Genomic DNA, 21711 nt, shown 5'->3' with positions numbered 1-21711 from the left:
TCAGCAGGGGATTGTTACTTGTGCTCACGTCTCCAATTAAATGGCAGTTAAAGTCACCAGCAAATATTACCAGATTTTTCTTTACATCTGTCATCCAGTCGATCAACAGATCATGACAGGCTTCCTGGATATGATCTTTGTGGTAAGATTCAGGAGGATTATATATGTTAACCAACAGTATTTGCTCCACTATGTCTTTTCCAGGAAGTTCCAGTTCCACCGCTAAGACAAATTCATCCATATTCGTGTGGATACGAGTGGATCTTAGTGGATGTAAAATTCCAAGGAGTAGGCCTCCATATGGTCTTCCCCTCTGCCCCTTTTTGGCCAATTCCTGGTGTATAGTGTAACCAATTAGCAGGGCTTGAGAGGTGAGTCACGTCTCCTGAAGGCATATGCAGGTATGTCCTGTTAGTAGAGGGATGGAGCCATCGGGCGTTAGTAGATGGCTAAATCCCCGACAGTTCCACAATATTACGGTTTGATCTCATGGTCTTAATGTTAATGCCGGTAGAGACTCTGCAAGCCACTTGAGAACCTTCTGTACCTCTGCCATCTGTACTGAATCGCTTTTTGGTAACTGTGGCGTTATACTTTCTTCTGTTTTTGGACTTGACATCTGTGTTGGCCATTGTGGGTCAATCATATCAGGGTCAACATCTATTTACATGTCTGCTTCTCTCAGGCTAGTTTTGAAGTTACGTATCAGATTAGCTGTAGCTAAAAATTTACAATGTAAAGCCGATGTACTGGAATTCCTGACTTTCAGTGGTTCTACAAATTCGAAGTCCTCAGATTGTAATACTCTCAGCTGCGGAATGGAGTGCAGTCTGGTCATCAGTGCTGATCTGGTGATCCAGTCATGGCAGCTGGTTTGATACAGGTTTTTAATGAGGCAGGTTCTTCCTCCTTGTGGCCCTACAGTATTGTCATTATCCTCAGCTGGTACTAGTATTGATGGTGGAGGTTCGTTATTAGGTGGTAATGAGATAACTGATACGTTGTTTGTGTTGTTCTGAACTGAGTTCATATCCTGCATGTCTAAACAGAGAGATGGCTCTGGGTACCCCACCACTACTGGATGGGAGGTATTGCTCTTGTCTGAAATGAGCCAGCTGGTCAGTTTACCCTCTTTTCCTGCAGTGCGTTTACGGGCGCGTGCCGCTTTCCGTTTAGCTTTTCTCTGCCCCTTCTTGGGCATACTGCCTTCAGTCGGTCTAGAGATGTCATCCTCCGGCTCTGCTGTGTCAGGTAATGTTATAGTTACAATTTGATGCTTTCTCCTTCCAATCGCTCTTCTGGTCAAACGTCGCTGTTTATGTGAGAAATACATTTCCGAGTTATTTGTGACGTTTGAGTCCTGGACCACAGGTTCAGAGCTATCCGGAATAGTAACATTACTTTCTTCCGGCTCAGACTCCTTATGACTATTTTTCTCAGTGTCTCCTATCGACAAGGTGAGGGTGACATCCAATATCTTCCCACACATCTTTAGCAGAATGTTTAATGCGAATTGTAAGGATGCAACCGAGGCTTGCAAGTCACCCAGAGTCGTACAGCTTTCTCCTTGATCACTGCTGTTTTCTGGTTCCAATGAATCCAAGTGTACGTCCAAATTAGGGGAAGCAGATAGTCTGTTGTATGCTTCACGTTGTGTATCAATAGCCTGATGTTGATAGCTATTGATCAGATTACCAATGTTACTTCCTGGTAGCGGAGTCATGGCTCTCTGCATAGATAAGCAGAGATCTAGCAATGAGTTATTATCAATTGCACTTTCCCCTGGTCCCTCTGAGTTGTTAATCATGCTGAGACTGCCAGACTCCTTCTCCACAGGTGGTGGTGAAATTATTGGGTTAGGAGTACCCAGGGGTGGGAAGAAGTCAGTAATGGCGCCTTTTTCCATCGGTGCAGGTTTAGTACCCTTACACTTATTCATCCCTGTTGTAGAAGTCCTGCCCTTCTGATTTCGAAGGTTGTACCTCGTAGCAGAACACTTCTTGACTGTCAGCATAATGTGTTTTATCCCTCCCCTCTGTAAGAGATCTTACGAAAATAGAGGGTGCAAGATTGGAAGAAATCTTATGGTCATTTAGTTAATTAATCAGTTAGTTAGTGGTATCCCTGAAGTTAGTTGGTGACAGTAGCAGCCGTGGGAGTCTGTTCACTTCTGTCACTCTAAGCGACCCCCACAACTGAATTGCCCGTCACTGACACTCTAGTTCAAACACTCTACACTGCCAGGCATCAGAGACTAAGGTCAGATTTTTTTAGTATAGGCCTGGATGTGAAACCACTTGTGGTCGGTGTCATGAACCATGGACATAGCCCCTTCTGGTCTTCCTGGTCCTGGTCCAGACAGAGAGTGTGCTCCTTGATACTTCCAACATGGCCGTGCCCAGTGCCGTGTTCCGTACTAGCCTGTACGTCGGACACGGCACGTTCAATAAATGGGCCACGCCCCCGCACCTCCGCGCGTCTCAACGCTATCTCTAGGTAGTGTCTCGACGTGTGTGTGCTGCTCGGCGTTACCCTTGCAAGTTCCTGGTCAACTCCCTTATTCTTTCTTCCCTTTTCCCCTGTTTCCAGTATCTCTTACCTTTCTTCGATCCTCTTCCTGGACGTCCTGGAACACGTGACTTCCTGGAACTTTGAACGCTCGCGCTGGAGTCAGACTCGACTCGCGCGCACTTATACAAGTCCCGGTCCGGCCGGGAGAAGGAGTCCTCCGCGGAACACCACAAGAAGAGAACTCAGGTGAGCCGGGGGGAAACCTTTGACAGATTGAGATGCCAAACGATCAACACTGATACCGCTATGGAGAAAGCAGTCCAGGACGTCATGCGTGGCATGCAGGAGCTAACAACCGAGGTACACAACTTAAAGGCAGAGAACACAGCCTTGAAACAATTAGTGCTGTCACGTGACTCTGCCAATAAGGAAAGCGTGATACTGGGTGGAGTGGTAGACAAATACGATGGCTCGCCAAAATCCTTACGTGGATTTCTGGATTCCTGCTTGGTGCATTTTACATTCAAGCCCTATTATTTTTCAACTTCCAGGGCCAAGGTGGGCTTCATAATCTCCCATCTTACAGGGAATGCGTTATCTTGGGCCACTCCCCTAGTGAACTCTGGAGACGTTCTCCTGGACGATTATGAAGCATTTATCCAGGCGCTCAAGTCTATGTTTGACCGCCCCGAACAAGTGTTCAGCGCCCAGGAACGCCTACTTGATTTTCGGCAAGGATCCCAGGATATGCTAACGTTCGTTACCAGATTCAAACAGCTGGTAAAGGAGGCTGATTGGGGCCCTGAAGCGAGTTTCACCTTATTTCGCAGGGGTCTAAATGACGATATCAAGGATGAATTAGCCAGAGTGTCTCGCCCCAGTTCGTTTCAGGCTTTGGTTGATCTAGCCTTACAAATAGACTTTCATATCCAGGAAAGAAGGGCTGAAAGGAAAAAGGCTAAGACTGCCTTTCAACGAACCCCTCCGGAGTCGACTGTGAAATCCGATCCTGTCTCAACCCCTGATAACGACTCCGAACCAATGCAAATAGGCGCCTTTCGTGGGACAATTACTCCACAAGAAAGGATGAGAAGAATTCACACCGGCCTGTGTATGTATTGTGCCTCAGACAAGCATCTCGTTAGAGAATGTCCTTTAGCCCCTCCACAGCGTTCGGGAAACACCAGCTCCCGGCCTTAGATGGAGCGAGGTTTCGGGAGAAAGATGTCTGCTCCACATCAATCACATCCTTGAACTCTCCTGGACAGAATAACCTGGTGGTGCTACAGGCCTTTCTATCGCCCTCCAAGCACAAGACCTATCCCATACTGGCCCTGGTGGACTGTGGAGCTATGGGAATTTTCATTGATCAAGACTGGGTTATCAGACATAAAATACCATATGAGTCACGGAACATTAAACAGCTGGTAGAAGCAATTGATGGGAGACCTCTCTCTTCAGGACCCATAACCCTACAGACAAAAGAGGTCCGTCTCTCCATAAACCACCACCAAGAGCAGATTACATTCGACATCATCAAATCAGCCCATTACCCAATGGTTCTGGGTATGCCCTGGCTTCAAAGACATAATCCGTACATTAATTGGACAGCAGGGTCATTGTTTCTGGGCACTGAGTTTTGTATGTCCCACTGTTTATCCCTGGATCTCTCCTTAACACCAGCTATTGAACATTCAGGAGAGCAAAAAACCTCACTCATGGTTTCCAACATTGTACAAGTCCCATAGGTCTACCAAGGATATACTGATGTCTTTTCGACTGCCATAGTCCAGGCTTTACCCCCTCACAGACCCGAAGATTGTGCCATTGAGAAAGATCCCTCGGCAGTAATTCCCTTTGGCAGAATGTTTATCCTTTCAGAACCTGAGAAAAAGGCCCTCGAGAATACCTGGACATCAGTTTGGAAAATGGCACCATAAGACCCTCAAAATCTCCAGCGGGTGCCTCATTGTTCTTCGTTCCTAAGAAGGATTCCAAGGAACTCAGACCCTGCCTCGACTACCGTGGTCTAAATCAATGCACTCTCAAAGATCGGTACCCTCTGCCTCTGATTTCAGATATCCTGGAAGCTGTCAGAGGCGCCGTAATATTCACGAAGTTGGACCTCTGGGGTGCCTATCACTTAATCCGTATCCGGGAAGGGGACGAATGGAAGAAGGCCTTTAGAACGCCCTTTGGTCACTTTGAATATCTAGTCATGCCCTTTGGATTAGCTAATGTCCCTGCAGTTTTTCAACGTTTCATGGATAGGGTGTTTTCTGACATGCTTTTTCTCTTTGTCATTGTCTATCTAGACGACATTTTGCTTTATTCCAAGGATCCCTTGAAACATGAAGAACATGTCATGGCGGTACTACAACGGCTCCGTGAAAACAAGCTCTTGGTCAAACCTGAGAAATGTCTTTTTCACGTGATTTCAGCTCATTACCTTGGATTCATCCTCAGCCCAGAAGGAGTTAGAATGGACCCTTCAAAGGTAAAGGCCATACTGGCCTGGCCTGCTCCTACATCGGTGAAACAGGTTCAGTCTTTCTTGGGACTTGCTAACTTTTATCGAAAGTTCATTCCTACCTTTTCTGAGCTCGTCCAACCGATCGTTGCTCTGCTGAAGAAGGATGTTCCCTTCATCTGGTCTTCCCCGCAAGAGAAGGCTTTTCAACGCTTGAAGACAAGATTCACGCAAGCCCCCGTCCTGGCTCAGCCTGCCTTAGATCGCCCTTTCATAATGGAAACGGATGCCTCCAACCATGCCATAGGACTAGTCTTGAAACAGGTGCTTGAGGACAAGATGGACCACCCAGTGGCTTACCTCTCTAGAACCCTAACCACCAGCGAAACCCATTACTCCGTCCTGGAAAAGGAGCTGTTGGCTATCCGCCAAGCCTTCACAGAATGGCGACATTTACTCCTGGGTGCTAGATATCCAGTCCAGGTCCGTACGGACCATCGAAATCTACAAATTCTCCAATCTATGGAGTGCAGGAACAGTCGTCAGTCGCGTTGGGCCTACTTCTACGCCCAGTACCAATTCCAAATCACTCATGTTCCTGGATCACAAAACGTGATTGCGGACGCCTTGTCCCGACGTCCTGACCTATTTAACCACTGAAGATAGGACCTATCCTACAATGTTTCCCAACACAATCTTTATAGCTCAAGCGATCAACCTTTTGGAAGAGATTCGAGCCAAAACCCAGTCCTCTGACCTCTGGAAGGACGTCTCTAGGAAGAATCCCTGGAACTTAAGAATCAAGGAAGGATACTTATTCAAGGACAATGCCTTGGTCATTCCCACACCGAAACTTCAACATAAAATAATAACTCTCTGCCATGATACTTTTCATTCTGGACATCGTGGTGTAACCAACACGCTCTGTCTTATACAAAGACAGTTTTGGTGGCCGGAAATGAAATGCAAGGTACAAGAGTACATCAAGACCTGTACTGTCTGCAGTCAGAATAAGCACGACAATAAGAGACCGGCGGGCCTTCTATTGCAACCTACACTGCCAACAAGACCATGGGAATGTATAGCTACAGACTTCATCGTGGAATTACCACCTTCCCGGGGTTACACGACCATCATGGTAACCATAGACTTGTTTACTCATATGGCACATTTCACGCCTCTCTATAAACTTCCTTCCTCTTCAGAGCTCGCAGGAATTTTCCTAGAACACATTTTCCGTCTTCATGGACTCCCTTCCAAGATCATATCGGACCGAGGACCGCAATATATTTCACAATTCTGGAAACATCTCTGTCGTGTTCTAGGGATTCAACGCGCTCTTTCATCTGGATATCACCCACAGACCAACGGGGCCACAGAACGTGTTAATCAAACCCTGGAGCAATATCTTCGTTGTTTCGCAAACCAAGGTACAGGATGATTGGTCCCTCCTTATACCCTTGGCCGAATTTGCCTATAACAATTCAGATCACTCAGCGATCAACGTTGGCCCCTTCTATTGCAGTCAAGGTTTTCATCCCTCTGTGTTACCTTCAGTTCTACCACATCCAACTCCAGTACCTTCACTTGATTCCTGGATTGAAACTCTCCTCAACATCCACAAGGAAGCCAAGGAACAATTGGGAAAGGCCCAGATTCGCACTAAGCGATATGCTGATTCCAAAAGAAGACCAGCACCCTCCTATTCTATTGGTGACCAGGTCTGGTTGTCCTTGAAACTATTACCACGACATCTGCGCCCTAACAAGTTAGCCCCCCGATATTATGGTCCATTTTCCATAAAGGTAATCATCAGTCCTGTTTCTTATCGGCTCAAGCTACCAGACTCCTGGAAGAGAATACATCCAGTTTTTCACAAGTCTCTACTCAAACCCTACATCCACTCCACCCGGAAAACCGGCAGACCCAGTCCTGTGATTGTGGACAATCAGCTGGAATATGAAGTATCCAGAATATGTGACTCCAGGTATAAACGGGGTCGGCTTCAATACCTGGTCGAGTGGAAAGGCTATCCTCCTAGCGAGAGAACATGGGAACCACTATCCAACCTAAACACCCCTCGATTGCTGAGAAGATTCCATCTCATACACCCTGGCAAGCCTGGTGGGACGGGGTTTCGGAGGAGGCATGCTGTCATGAACCATGGACATAGCCCCTTCTGGTTTTCCGGGTCCTGGTCCAGACGGAGAGTGTGCTCCTTGATACTTCCAACATGGCTGTGCCCAGTGCCGTGTTCCGTACTAGCCTGTACGTCGGACACGGCACGTTCTATAAATGGGCCACGCCCCCGCGCATCTCAACCATATCTCTAGGTAGTGTCTCGACGTGTGTGTGCTGCTCGGCGTTACCCTTCCAAGTTCCTGGCCAACTCCCTTATTCTTTCTTCCCTTTTCCCCTGTTTCCAGTATCTCTTACCTTTCTTCGATCCTCTTCCTGGACGTCCTGGAACACGCGACTTCCTGGAACTTTGAACGCTCGCGCTGGAGTCAGACTCGACTCGTGCGCACTTATACAAGTCCCGGTCCGGCCGGGAGAAGGAGTCCTCCGCGGAACGCCAGAGGAAGAGAACTCTGGTGAGCCGGGGGGAAACCTTTGACAGTCAGAGCAGTTGGCTCAGAGACAAAAGTGGCGCTTACAGTCTATAAAATGCTTGTGTCGTGTGCTTATGGTTTATTTCTATATCGCAGTAGGTTTGCCTTATGTGCCTGGATCAAAGGCGTTGCCCGCAGTCTCCCAGACACAGCAAAAGTAAGGATAAATTGAGCCAATGCTTATAAACCACTCCCTCCTTTTGTGCTCTTAGCAGCCCAGTGACCACTTCAGCACAGGGATGCTCTAACTGCTGCAGCGCTATAGCTGATGGGACTCTGGGGCTCTTATTAGAGCCAGAGGGGCAAAGAGAATGAAAGAAAAAAAGGGAGTATGGGGGTGGGGGGGGGTTCAAGGCGGGTCTATGGAGCGAATGTGGCGTAGAGGAGAGATACGATACTTCGCCGCTCAGGGGATGCGGGGTTAGCTCTCTATTTAACGGGGTGTCCGTGCCTCTATTATTTGGATTGCGGCAGTGCCGGCACCTCGGTCAGGCAGACAGGGCGTGTGGTAGTGTAGTACTACTATCCCTAGTCTCAGCTCGCTTTGCCTCACCTCACCTCCTTGCCTCCTTGCCAACTCGTTTGACTAGCCGGCGCGAGTCCAATGCGAGTCCAGTGCTCCAAGACAGCTACGGCTCCAGCTCCGGGTCCAAATCCAGGAATGTTGCTCTCGCTTCCCGGACAAACGCTTGCCTCAGCTCTGAGTACACATCCCGCACGTCTGTTAGAGGAAAGCACCTTGAGCCTCAGAACATCAAGCCAAACCAACGTTTGCTGTCACTGGTACGCAGTGGCCGCTTCTGACGTTCCTCTGCGGTATTGTGTTATCCTAGATATGAAACATAATTTCTGATGAGACTTGGTAAACTCTTTCCTGAAATACCAAATAACCAGTTTGTTGCCTTCCCCTATCCATCCTGCATTCTAGACATTGTCAACGACTCCAAATGTCCACAAGTGGTCCACTTTTACGCACCTCATCTGGATCCATCAATCATCTGCACTACATCCTCCAATATAGTAACACACCCCTCCCCCAATGCCTCCAAAAGCCCACATCCTTTTGATAACAGTCAGGCCTTATTTAGGACTCCAAGGAGGACCCCTCCCCAACTCTGCTCAGGCATTTGGTTGTTGTGCTGGGGAACATGATTGGTTACTCTGCTGGATCTGGCCTTCCTGCTGTTCCCGGCTCTTCATTACACCGGCCTGTGAACCCATTCTTTATATTGGACATAACGGTCTTTGGTTCACCATTAAGCTTCCAAAGCACTGCACAGTGAAAGCCCCATGGATAGCGAATGTCCTCTCTCAGCCAAGATGTAAAGTCACGGACCAGCCTTCTATTCGCCAGCATCGATGGTGCAAGATCTTGCAGCAAGAGTAGTTTTGACCCCCTGAAGATAATTTCCCGGCTTGCCCTGGCTGCAACCATGATATCTTCCTTCAGACGGTAATAGTGGACTCTGGTGAGCACATCAGGAAGCCACTTGGTACCACAGCTGGGTGGTGGAATACACTCTGTGGGTTTTATCTAGTTCAACTCCCTTATCTGCCAGCCATTTAAGCAGGGATTTGAAAAAGTCCTCAACGTAGGCTTTCAGGTCAGAGTCTAGGTGTCATGCATGCTGGACGTGGTTCTACCTCTTACGCTCATAGAACAGCTAGACCGTTCTATTCCAAATGGCGGTTGTTCGATACGTTGCCGGGAAAACGACGTCTGCACTTTTCACGTCGCTAATTGACGTGTATTCTGCTTCGTCACGTGAACTACGGCATTACGTATATAAGCAGCGTGGAAACTTCACTCGCTGCTTCTGATCGAATCATTTGGCGTTGTGTAGCTGAACCTCCGATCTGCGTCCTTGCAGTTTTCCTCAGCTGCTTCTTGGGCCTTCTATAGCGTGTTTTCCGCCACACGCTGATTCCTGGAGCTGTTTGTTCGCGTGTACTTCCACACGCGCACGTTGTCTTCAAACGCGGCTGTCCTGGGCTGCGTGAATCCTGTTTGCGTGCAAATCCACAAGCGCACGCTATCTTCAAGCGCGGCTGGCCTGGACTGCGTGAGTCCTGTTCGCGTGTAAATCCATACGCACACGTTGTCTTCAAGCGCTGCTGGCCTGGGCTGCGTGAATCCTGTTCGCGTGCAAATCCACAAGCGCACGCTATCTTCAAGCGCGGTTCCAAGACTGCGTGAATTCTATTCGCGTGTAATTCCACACGCGCACGCTATTTTCTTCGCGGCTGTTCAGAACCGCGTGCACTTTGTTTATACCATAAAAGGGAGCTATTTCCAACTCCTGCACCTGTGATATTAACAGGGGAATTTATTCATTTATATACTTTTTCATTCTACGTGGGAAGGAAGCTTTTCAAGGACTGTTGGAAGGTGACAGCGATAGTACTTTGGACGCTATCCTGTGGTGCATCAACCCGGTATCTAGCGTGAGCCTCGTTCCGTTCGGGATAAGTCTCCCTTACTAATCTTCCCTTCCTTGTCGTTTGTTCTACTTCTGGATTTTCCTCAAGAGACTTCTGCTGGATTCTTCTGCCCTAGACATAAGGTCAGTGTGTGCATTAATGTCAAATACTGTTCTATCATAGAGAGTCAATTTGGGGCAGTTTCTTATGATACTTTATTTTGTTCTAGGCTGACTTCCTATACCTTACCCACGCCCTTTCCAGTGATCCATCTTTCTGCCTGTTTCATCAGTCAGAGAGTTGTATCATTTGGAAGGTATAAACTTGACTTCACAACTATCAAATCGTGTGAACAGGGATCCGGAAGACCCTACCATCTGTATCCTTTTGAGTACTGTATCCTTTTCAGTCAATTCTTTGGTGCTTTATGACACTAGGATCTGCGAAGGGATTCCCGGAAGACGAATATTGTTCCTTCTCTACCTGTTCTCCAAGTCCTCCTGCCTCAAAAGCATTGCAGCATGCTGGGCTTCCAGCTCCTCCACCCGGAATGTTAATTTAAATGCCTCACATGAAGCTTTGCACTTAGTGTTTTCCATGTCATCAACAGGACCCTCCGCCGAGCTTACTCATTTATCAACGAAATTGTGAGAGTTCTCCCACCATCCCCTGTATTTCCTTCTTGAGATCTGTAAAGAACTGCAGGAGATCGGATTTAGTGGCAAGCGCCAAGGCCAGTGGAGTAACTTTATTGAAAATGTTGGGGTTGGGGGGGACATGGAAGCTAAACAAAGGGGGAGGACAAAATGGTTTGTCACGAAAGTTGGGGGGCAAACACCCTTGCCCACCCCTAAAATTACACCCAGGGCCAAGGCATCCCTCTCCGCCTCCTAGCCCAGGTAGACCTGGGCCTCCACCAGTAGTTACGTTCTCATGGACTTGCTTGATTCTGCATCAGGGCTAGCATGTCCCAGCACTTGCCCCCCTTAAGTGTTTTTGGAGCAATCATGGTGGTGGTTCAATCACAATAAAGTCTCAAGGGTCCTGTCTTGCCACCAGTGTAGGCCGCAGGCCTGCTCAAACCCCATCCAACAGTGCCTCCACCACTTAACTAAGCAGGAGATATATGCAGTCAGAGCCAGCATCTCCTCCTCAGTGTAAGGGTCCCCAGGCACTGTGAAGCTCATAAGCCACCATCAGCTGCTTAGGGGGTCACAAAATATAGCCAAACGTGGCTGCAGGCACCACCCATGTTCATCGGGTCACTAAGGGGTCGGGGGGTGTACCTCTGTATATGCCAGGAGGGAAGTGGGGGGCTGGGAGGGGAGGGTGGGGAGTCATGGGTCTCCGGATCCCAGCATCAGTGGATCACTGTTACCCCCTAGGCATCCTAAACAGGAGGGAGGAGGAAGGAGAGGGAGCCGTTAGCTCTTATGCAGAGTGTGATGTCGGAAGCCATCTTGGATAGGCCTGGGAGCATTGCGACGGTCATCCAGCCAGAGCACCGCAATCCCGGCTCATCCACCACAAATGAGGATGCCTGCCATATCCCGGAACTCTGAGGTTGCTCCGGTTCTTCCCGAAGTCCGGCAAGTGTGGAGCGATCGCAGGTCCCGCGGAGCTCACATGGTGGACGTCCAGTGCTGTGCCAGGACTGGTCATGCACCCAATTCCCCCGGTCTTAAAGAGAAGCCAACAGTCACTTAAGGACTAATTTACATCGTAAGCACAGAGTCGAAGCTTCGATGTTCCCTGTGATAAGAAACAGGACCTGCAACCAGGCCTTCCCTTTACTGCACTCTGGAAACAAAACTCTTCACCCAGATATTTGGATGCTCTCCACAATTTCCTTCCATTACAAGCGGAAGACTTTCTTGCACAAATAAAATATCTATGGTCTCCTGAGCTAAAGGAACCACTCTTGCTTGGTCTTTTGCTATTGTCACACTATCTACTCCTTTGCAGACTCTGTCTGGTCTTTTCTTCCACCGACTGCTTTGCTCCACATTGCCCTGCCCCCCCATGTTTAGAGCTACAAAAGTGTTTGGCTCATATGTTTGCTGGGGGACAGCAGCGCATTTTATTGATGTCTGCAAATGTCGGAGGCGGCTGTTGCTCTAAGCAGCTGTGCTGCTTGACGTTTCCGTATTGACCATTGGGTCCTTCCTCTACCCTTTTGGTTTGCACAGAGGTGATGACGGCGGCATCGGCTACGGCTGTGTCGGTAGCCGCTGCATGTTCTCTCAAACTGGGACGGTTTCAGGGGTTTGAGGACCGGGCGGACACAAGTGTGGGGGCAGGAGGGGAGTCCTGCTCTGGACTGTTGTTGGACAATCAGCTGCCTGATCCTTCGGAAATCAATATGCTCTTCTGTTGTGAGTAATGGAGTGCTCCTTACGGAGTGTTTTTCTTTCTTTAATACAGTATGCCTGGGGAAAGGATTTTTTTTTTTTTAAAGCATACCAAAAAAGCCAGCGGTATACCAGATAAAGGATAAAAGTAATACGACACCTCCCACCCCCACAAAACAGGTGCCGAGAATTACATCCTCAATTATCTCCCACCCCCTGAATCTCCCCCGCCAGGTTTCTAATGGAGTCCAGTTGCTGGAAATTACAGCAGTTACTCTTAGGGTTTCTCCCCTGGTTCTCAAGGGGGACCGTTTATCTGAGGTTCAGGCATTGAGTTTAAGCAGGAGGCAAAGGCTGCGCACGGAGAGGGCAGATTCTCCCCGGAGGTAGACAACGTCACTGTTTTGAATAATGGAAGTAATGTGCTGGCTTGTAACATGGTTAATCTGACAACAGATGGGGTCGCCAATTTTGTAAATTCACCAACAAATACAGGGGATATTTATGTGCCTAATCTCGGTCGATAACCTAGATCTCGGATATGGAGGGGTTTGAGATTAATCCCGACTGAGCCCCAAGCCCTCCCTGCAGCTCTAATATCGCCCAACCCGGATAATAACTCCCTGAAATAGACCACCCCTGAACAATGGGTGTTGGTAAAGGCCAACATAATCAAAGAACTGAACTGGTGCAATAGTTTTGCAGATTTCTGCACTTGGATGGACTCCTTGGATAATGGCGTAGGAAACTCATTTGATTAAAGTGGATAAACTATGGCAAACTAATCCTTTAATCCCTTTGAAGACGCAACAACATCCAGGTTAATTGAATATCCGTGGCCAGCTAGCTTTTCCACTGAGGGGAAAGGGGCCGGGCTCCGGAACCCATACAGTTAGCAGCTAATGATTTGGGCCCTGCAAATGGCTCCAATTCTATGGCTGGGCTTTTTGTCCATCCCTGTGAAGTAGATGAGAGGTTGGGAGGCCTTAATCCTCTACTATTGACAGATGTTAGGAAGTCCAAGTCAGGCCCTATTGATGCGGCTCGACCTTCGAAAGACCGTACTTTTTCAGCCATTCCTAAAAACTTTTGAGTAAGGAAATCATCAATGCCGGTACTTAGGAACAAGACTTTACAAGACTTTGTCATGGATTAGAGGAATTTTAGCATTACCAACATTGAGAATCCATGTGGGCAAGAAGCGAGAGATGCACTAAGGAACAAAGCTTTGGCCTGGCTCGGTCAAAGAACTGGGCCAGAGGTGGTTAGATTCTCAGATTTGAATATTTTATGTAGGATGGAGATTTATGAGTGGTGCACTCAGGAAAAAAGGGAATGCGTTATGGTTGGATGTGGGGTCAGTAACCTGAGAATCTTCCTTAGTAACTGCAAGTACTTGCCAGCGGGGTCATCGAATTTGAAAATCATAGTGGACTAGCCTTTCGGAATTGCTACTGTGTTGTATTCACTGTTTTCTCTTGATGGGTATCGTTTTATGTAACTCTATGTTGTAAGTTGTGTTTTGCTATAGTGCTCTGATGCCTGCAGGTTTTCAGCGCTTTATAAATATATAAATAAATATCTAAAGCGTGTTTCAAATATAACTAAGAAAATAACAATAGTTGTTACTCTTCCAAATAGTGTAGTTTTTTTTAGCATTGTACTTTTGATATCCATATATTCTGTTTCTACATATCAAAAGCCATGAGCCTAACATCTTGCCAAAGGAACTAGTAGCCATACTTCTACCATGACCATGTGAAATACTATGCAAAGCAATCTCATGATGACTTTCTATGGTGTAGATATATTGTGGATGCTTAGAAAAAATGTCTGCATTGCACGATTTCAAGTCAATATCACACTAAATTGAGTTAATCAGTTGGCAATGTGAAAATAACCACAGGTAACTACATTGTGCCCTTTATATGGGAATTGGTCTTTTTTTGCACTTTATCAATGAAAGCTGTTCCCCAATTGTATTCAATAGGTGTTCCAGTCTTCACCCATTGTGATTGAGGGCTCCACAGAATTTAAAGTACAACGTATTTTTGCATATACCTTTTTGACTGACTTGGACATGATTCAGCAGACAAACACGGGAACAACTTCTGTTGTTCAGACACCTCTACTAATCTAAGTAGTAGTACTAAAAGGATTTAAAAAACAAGGACGTATTTCAGAAATGTTAACATTAACGTTTGGTGGCTAAACGGTGAAAGCACAATTTTTACTGAAGAGGCCAGTTTTATGTTATGCTATATGGCATTTGTATAGCGCCTATGCCATTAGTATGGCCTCAAAGTGCTGTCGGGTGAATGCCCTTGGAGGACCAAAGTTCGAGGTATGAGAATTGAAAGGAGGATTTTAAGAATGCGTGTGCATTTTAGCCAGAAGGAGGATAGGGAGGGATGTCCAAGTCCCCGCTAGTGACCCAATGAGATCTGGTTAGTTGATGGGAGCTGTGATAGACTGTCAGGGGAGTAGGCGAGTCAAGGAGACTGATTATGTGCGCAGCTGGATCGAATTTGTTTCGTGGGACTCAGCTGCTTTCTAATGGCAGAGGTGACGTGCAATATGAAGTCGAGTAGTGAATTGTTTCAGATGTATGCGGGTGGGTGGCTGTGCCCCAGATGAGATATGGTGCTATACGTACCAGAGAATGACAGCTGATATCTAGTTGCAATGATGGTATGCAGATCATGTCAAACAGACCGAATGGAATCCTTTCGTGGGGGCTAGGTACTGTTTTGTAGTCCCCCCAGGTGACTCAACAGTGCTCTCACCTACCTGTCTGGGGTTCAAAGTCCACCAAGGAGGTGGACTAGATCAGTCAAGAGGCAGAAGGGAAGAGCCAGGTCTCGAGTACCTTCCAGAAAGCAAGGTGATCCTCTATGTTGCGGATGCTAGAGGAAGTCGAGTCCCAGATGGTGGGAGCTTGGATGGAGAAAGAGGAACCCCCAATTCTGGTCGATTTTGCGACTGGGATGACAAGGAGAGCTGTGCCTGATCTCAGGTTTCTGGTGAGCTTGTCGGTTGTGAGCTTGTGTTGTAGATATTCTGGTCCTGTGTTGTGCAGAGCTTGGTGGGCATGAACGTCATTTACGGGTAGCCAGGGGTCCCAACTGTGACCCCGGAGGTCTCCCTTGCTACCCCTGTGGTCTCTCTTGCTACCCCTGTAAAAAATACAGTTTTTTTTTTTTTTACATTGAGGTTCATGCACTGTGGCCACCAGCATGTGGCTCTTTGTTTCTGGAGTGACTGGTTTTCTGAAGGCTATAGCCGCTAATATAGCTCACTGGGTTGAGCACTGGCTGCTGCAATGTGTGTGTGATCTGCAGGTTGCAGGTTCGACTCCCAGCAAGGTCAACTCGGTCTTTCATCCTGCTGAGGTTGATAAATGTGTACCAAGACAGGTTGGGTGATATTGTATGTATATTTGTTCTATATAAAGCGCTTAAGCGTAAGTGCTGTATAATAACACATCATTATCGTGTGGCCTTGGACGTCTGCTTGCATACACAGTGATTTGGCAATATGGGCCTATACGCACTGATATTAACGATACATATGGTAATCCATTCTTGTATGAAATGTATATCACTTTACAGTGATAACGTAACCATATTTTTTGTAGTGTACTCAGAAACAAAGCTATGTGATGTCACTTCCTGTTTTGTCATGGGGCGAAAGGTTGTGTTCCATTGCTTCCTGCGATGGAACTTCAGGTCGGGGTCAAATGACATCACTTCCTGTGATGTCATCAGAGGTCACGGGTTGTGTGATGTCACTTCCGTTAGCCCAGGCATTTTGGTGAAATGACGTCCCTGTTGGTGGGGTGGTTCACATTGCCTTGAAGGTGGCTCGTCGCCTGATCGGCCAGTGAAGGACACAGAGGGCAGGTGTGATGTGGTCTTTGGAGCCCAGGGATAGAAGGAGAAACTAGTGGCAGATATCTTTGTTAGACGTGGTGTTTGGTGCAATAAATGAAATAGGGATAATGTATTTTTCAAAACACGGGCCACATCAAAGTAAAATGAACAAATCTCTGCATTTGAAGATCTGATCTTGTTTTGAAATCAGAATATTAAAGACACAAATATGCAAATATAAAAGTATATATAGGCATTTACAAAAATGATAAAAACCAAACCTTGTCACTGTTCGTTCTGGGATTCCCTTCAAACACATCTCCAGAGGCTGCAACAAAAATAAAGAAACGTTCATTTGTGCAGCATAAACTGCACAAAGGCATATTTCATACACAGATCTGAGGATAGCGGCGAAACAGGAAACATCAAAAATCATATTGGCCAGATAACCTAACGTGCGTGTGTAGGGGCGAAATACATGGGAAAGAAAAGCTTTACCAGCAAATAAGAATACATAAAAAATAAAAACAGAAAAAGCTAAGTGGGGAGCTAGAGAAAGACAAACACACACACACACAAAGAGTGGAGAGAAAAGAAGATGGAGAGGGAGGAATAAGTTGGAAGAGAGAATACATCCACAGAATCAGAGGAAGAAAATGGAGGGAAAACCAGAAAAAGGACAGAGAGAGAGAGAGAGAGAGAGAGAGAGAGAGAGAGAGAGAGAAACTGTAGGGGGAAAAGAGAGGTAAAGTGGAGCGAAAACGGGGAGGGGGAGGAGAAAAATACACAAGAGTGGCGGGAGAGCATACACAACAGCGTTTTAAGAAATAGATTAATTCAAACTTTATTATTTCAAAAGCTATAAAAATGTTTTTGTACAAAATATATAATAATCCATGCTAAATACAGCTAAAACAATATAACATTTAAGCACAGAATCAAATGTAAAATCACATGCTCACAAAGTACAAATATGACACAACAGGTTAAAAACAATTCTAATTGACATGACTTGAGTACATTCAGTGGTATGGAAATTGCTATGAACACTAGGTGCTGCAGCAAAAGCAGAAAAAAGATGCAGAAATAGAGAAAAATCACTTTTCATCTCCTGTGCTTCTATCATAACACTCAACTCAAGCGCATTTCGTGGGTGACACCTGCCCTGCGCTTTACACTCGCAGTAAACTCTAGGCCCCCGCTCCCCCCCCCCCCCCAAAGGGCCTGATTTACAAAGCGTTTTCCTATGGGATTGCACCATTATAAAACGCTTCTGTGAATCAGGACCTTAGTCTCTAATGGTCGCGCTCTCACCTGGCAAAGACAAAAACACTCACGTTGTTATCTCAATAGGTTGAGAGGTATGTTTTCTCCAAGAAAAAATAATAAAATATATATATTTTTTCGGTTGAGGTGTTGTTAGCATGGAGAGTGTTTTAATAGCTCAATGAAATGCACGGGTTTCTGTTAAATGCAGAAACTGAATTTGAAAAGCAGATAGCGTACACTCACAAGAGTACATTAACGTGTTAAAATATATTCCTGATCCTCTTAAAAAGCTCAATACACTCTCTCTCTCTCTCTCTCTCTCTCTCTCTCTCTCTCTCTCTCTCTCTCTCTCTCTCTCTCTCTCTCTCTCTCTCTCTCTCTCTCTCTCATTCAAAATCCATGGGAAATACTAAAAATCTAGTTCTTAGTCTAGGACTCTATGAATCCCAGATAAATAAACCCAAAATCAATTTAGGAGAGCTCCGTGGTCAGCAGAAAGTTCCAATGAAACAAATGGGACAAAGTCAGTAGGCCATCCACTTGTATGGGACCCCAAAGGTGTGTATTTGTCAGCAAAGAGCCCCAGGGAAGACCAGATGAGACCTAAATGTCGAGATCCAGAGGCCAGCTCGAGAACCAGAAGCCCCAGAGGAAGAGGCAGCACAGAAGAAAAAGACTGTATTTTACCCAATGGAAGACTTGGTTCAGCATAATCGAGACCGCAAATCATAAGGAGCACTGAAGGGGAGTATAACGAATAACCCACCACCCGTGGTTTCCTGGAAGCTGGCACAGCCGGTAAATACAAAGCTTCTTTTCTAGGTGCGGTTTACAGGAGAGGGCTTCCAGGGACTTGAACCCTGGGCCAATGACACCCTGATAGTGGAAAATAAGAATAAACAGCCTTCCCATGTGAAAGTCCCTCGAGCCAGAAACAAAAGCAACAGTGTGGAAGACTCTTGAATGGTGATGGATCCAAGCAAGGCAGGATCTGGCAGTTCGACAGGCAAAGGAGGCAGCAACAAAGAAGGCAATGGTCCCAGCATGGGAACAATAGTGGGTGCGACCCAGGATGATCCAAGAAGCAAATCAGGTGGAGTATTGGTGTCTTCATATTCTTCCAGGAGCCAGCAGCAACAAGCAACAATGTGGGAGACACTGGCAGTAAACAGCAGGGAACAGAGGAGAAGGTACCATCACAGAAGACTTGGCCCAGCACATTAGAGAGGATCAGAAGGAGAATGTTTTTATTGTGAATTAAATCTTGAACATACAAAACATATCACATATAACTTTACCGAATCTTCATTACATATTACATAAGTCCGTTCCTATCTCCTATCTGATCCCTCGAGTTAGAAAAGGAAAAAACTAAATTCAACACTGAAACTGATATGAAGACGTTAAGTTGATCAAGTGACCAGCCTGATCACAGCAACACAGCCTAGGCACTCTTTGCTTTCTAGGTTCCATAGCCCTATTTATGGCACTCCCATTACCTTGAATTAGTTTGTTCTGTTGTTGAGACTTTAGAAGTGAGTCTGTAAAGTTTATTCCAGCACAAGTGAAGCGCTCATTGCAACCACCTCTAAAGTATTCCCACCATTCGTTCATGGATTCCACTTGATAAGATTTCATATAGCTTTCAAGACATTTCTGCCTCTGTGTGTGTAGGGTGTTGCATTTAGTAACAAGTGTTGTGGTGTTTCAGCAAAATCCGAGTTTTTGCAGAATCAGCACAAGCCTTCATTTGTTCCACGCTTGCCCATTTTATGTTTGAAGTAATTTGTTGGTAAAACTCCTGGTCTGTTTTGCATCAGTCTCTCTCTAAAGTGCGTGCCCGGGAATCTTCTCATATATTTTGGCACTGTCTCTCTCTTTCTGTGCTCATTTGCTGTATGTTGTTGGCTTTTATACTGTGATCTTTCTTCTCTTGTGAGAATCCAATCGTGTGTTTTCACTTTTTCTTTCACACGATTTGGATGTTCAATTAGCTCTTTCATTGTAGCCTCTACTATGGTTAGTTGATTTCTCCATTCTGTTTTCCAGAGGTTAAGTAGATCCGCACTTTTCCCACCCTCGTCAGGTGCAAGTAACTGGTATCCCAATGTTGGTTTCTCGGACGAGATTTTTCTCAATAGTGCAAGTGATTTCCATTTTATTGTTGAATATAAGGACTGCGCCTAGCTCTGTTCGAAATGTTCAAGCCTGCTTCTCCACCAAACATCAGGATTGGAACTACCTTTTATATGTAGAATGAACGTACTGGGATCAAATCTTCCATTCAAAATTGACCCTTGGGCACGCAGCATTCTAACCTTCGAGAATAGCTAGTCTATCCATTCTTTCTCAGCCAATGACTGGTTTATTTTAGCTCCCAGGTATCGAATCTCTAACTTTTTCCAAGATTTAATTGTCAATTTTCCAGTTAAATCTTCTCTCACTGGGTTTCTTGGATTATCCTATTGTTAGAATTTTTGATTTCGCATGTATTGATAACAAGTTCATTTTCTGTCATGTAGAACTGCAAACTATTGTCATGAGTACCAGGCATATAGTCGGGGCAAGCTGGGTGAAGGCTTGGCAGGCCTGGCATAGACACACAAACACCCATAGCCGATAGCTTCCTCTAGTTAGCTTTGCATGGTTCCTTCCTGGTATTTCTAATCACTTCCTGTTCTTTGTTACCATTTCCTGTTGCCAAACAGGAAGTGTATGGGAATTCATGTGCTCGCTATTGTTTGGGCGTGGCTGGCTATATAAGCCATGCCCCAGGTTCCTCCAGTGCTTCGTGTTGCTGTCTGTAAGCTGCATCAGCAACACACTCACCGTGCTCCTGATCTGTCCGCGTGCTTCGGCTTCTGCTTACCTGCTTTGGATCTTCCTCCGTGCATTCGTCAAGCAGCAATCTTCATCCGGACACAAGGTTACACCTGCATCGGCATCTGCAAAAGAAAGGAAGAACATTACTCGGTGCGCATGAACCAGAACGCCACGCATACTCAACGGACCTCCAAGGTTCTTCCCGCTGCGCTGAATCCCGGCTCATAGCGCGAGCGCTCATCAGTCCACTCCTGAAAAAGAAAGGAAGAACATTACTTGGTGCGCATGAACCAGTAACGCCGCGCATACTCACCGGACCTGCAAATCAGCAACGCTGCGCATACTCACCGGGCCTTCAGAGTTCATCACACTGCACATACTTACCCAAGATATCTTTGGCATCTGAAAGACAATTCGAACAGTATCATAACCTGTACTCTCTCGTAATTCCAGCGCGACGTCCTTTTCGAGGCGCACTTACCTGAGTCCGTTTGGAAAACTCCTTGCTAGTGAAGTAACTGGCACTTAGAACACTACAGTACGCGCTGTGAAGTCTGAACAGCGTGGCACCTGAACGTGGCAAACAGACATTGGCCATCACACCTACGTGAGTAGGACTATGGATCCTCCCAATAGAATCGCGCCCCTGTGAAAGGCAGGATGGAGTAGGCACCCCACTAAAAACTAAGGTGAGCCTTTTGGGACATCACAGCACATTCCTAGGGAGAGGGGAGGGAGCTCTAGGGGATCAGGTTAACCCAGAGCTTAGTGTGTTTCTTTTATTTGACAGGCATCTCCTCCGGGTTGGAACAAGGGAAGTGTGTACTCGGGGTCAAAGGAGGTGTTTCATCGCTCCTGCAGAGACACAGGTGAGTGTAACAACTATGTAGTAACCGCTGCAACCCAATTTAAGTTCGATCTATTAGTACGATATCGTCTGCGTAACAAATCATTGCAACTTCCTGGTTGTTGATTTTTTGTGGGAAGTGTCTTACATTCTTTAGAGCCCCCGGTACGTCGGCGATGAACTATTTAAAAAGTGTTGCCGCAAGTGGGCACCCTCGCTTCACTCATTTGTTTATTACCAACTTTGCGGATAGGGCGCACTTGTTGTTGATCCTTATTTGAGTTGAAGTATGATGATAAAGTGCTTTTATTGGTTGCAAGAGATTGTTGGGACAATTCCACTTTTCCAGTTTATTCCAGAGTTTTTGCCTGTTAACTCCATCAAAGGCATGCCTTAAATGTTTTCTCTCTTGCTTTAATGGTAGTATGTTTTTTTTTCACTTTATTTTTATTAAGCTTTTTTTACTAACAAACAATACGCCAGACAATCCTGGTATTAGCAAACAGTAATAAACTTCAGAAGGACAAAACATACC

At 46.2% G+C, this 21711-nt stretch overlaps 1 protein-coding gene across 2 annotated transcripts in view; it reads right to left on the bottom strand.

Annotated features, from left to right (window-relative positions):
* The window catches only part of CASP9 (caspase 9), a 653184-nt gene that overhangs the window by 376054 nt on the left and 255419 nt on the right, over window positions 1-21711 (bottom strand). For both annotated transcript variants that reach the window (XM_069610458.1, XM_069610459.1), the window contains one exon: window positions 16519-16565. In XM_069610458.1, coding sequence (XP_069466559.1) covers window positions 16519-16565 — 47 coding nt within the window. The remainder of the gene's footprint in view (window positions 1-16518; window positions 16566-21711) is intronic.

Source organism: Ambystoma mexicanum, chromosome 8, assembly GCF_040938575.1.
Source record: "Ambystoma mexicanum isolate Mex_15411 chromosome 8, UKY_AmexF1_1, whole genome shotgun sequence".
NCBI lineage: Eukaryota > Metazoa > Chordata > Amphibia > Caudata > Ambystomatidae > Ambystoma > Ambystoma mexicanum.
Note: the sequence above shows the minus strand (reverse complement) of the source record. Positions and strands in the feature narration are given on the sequence as shown.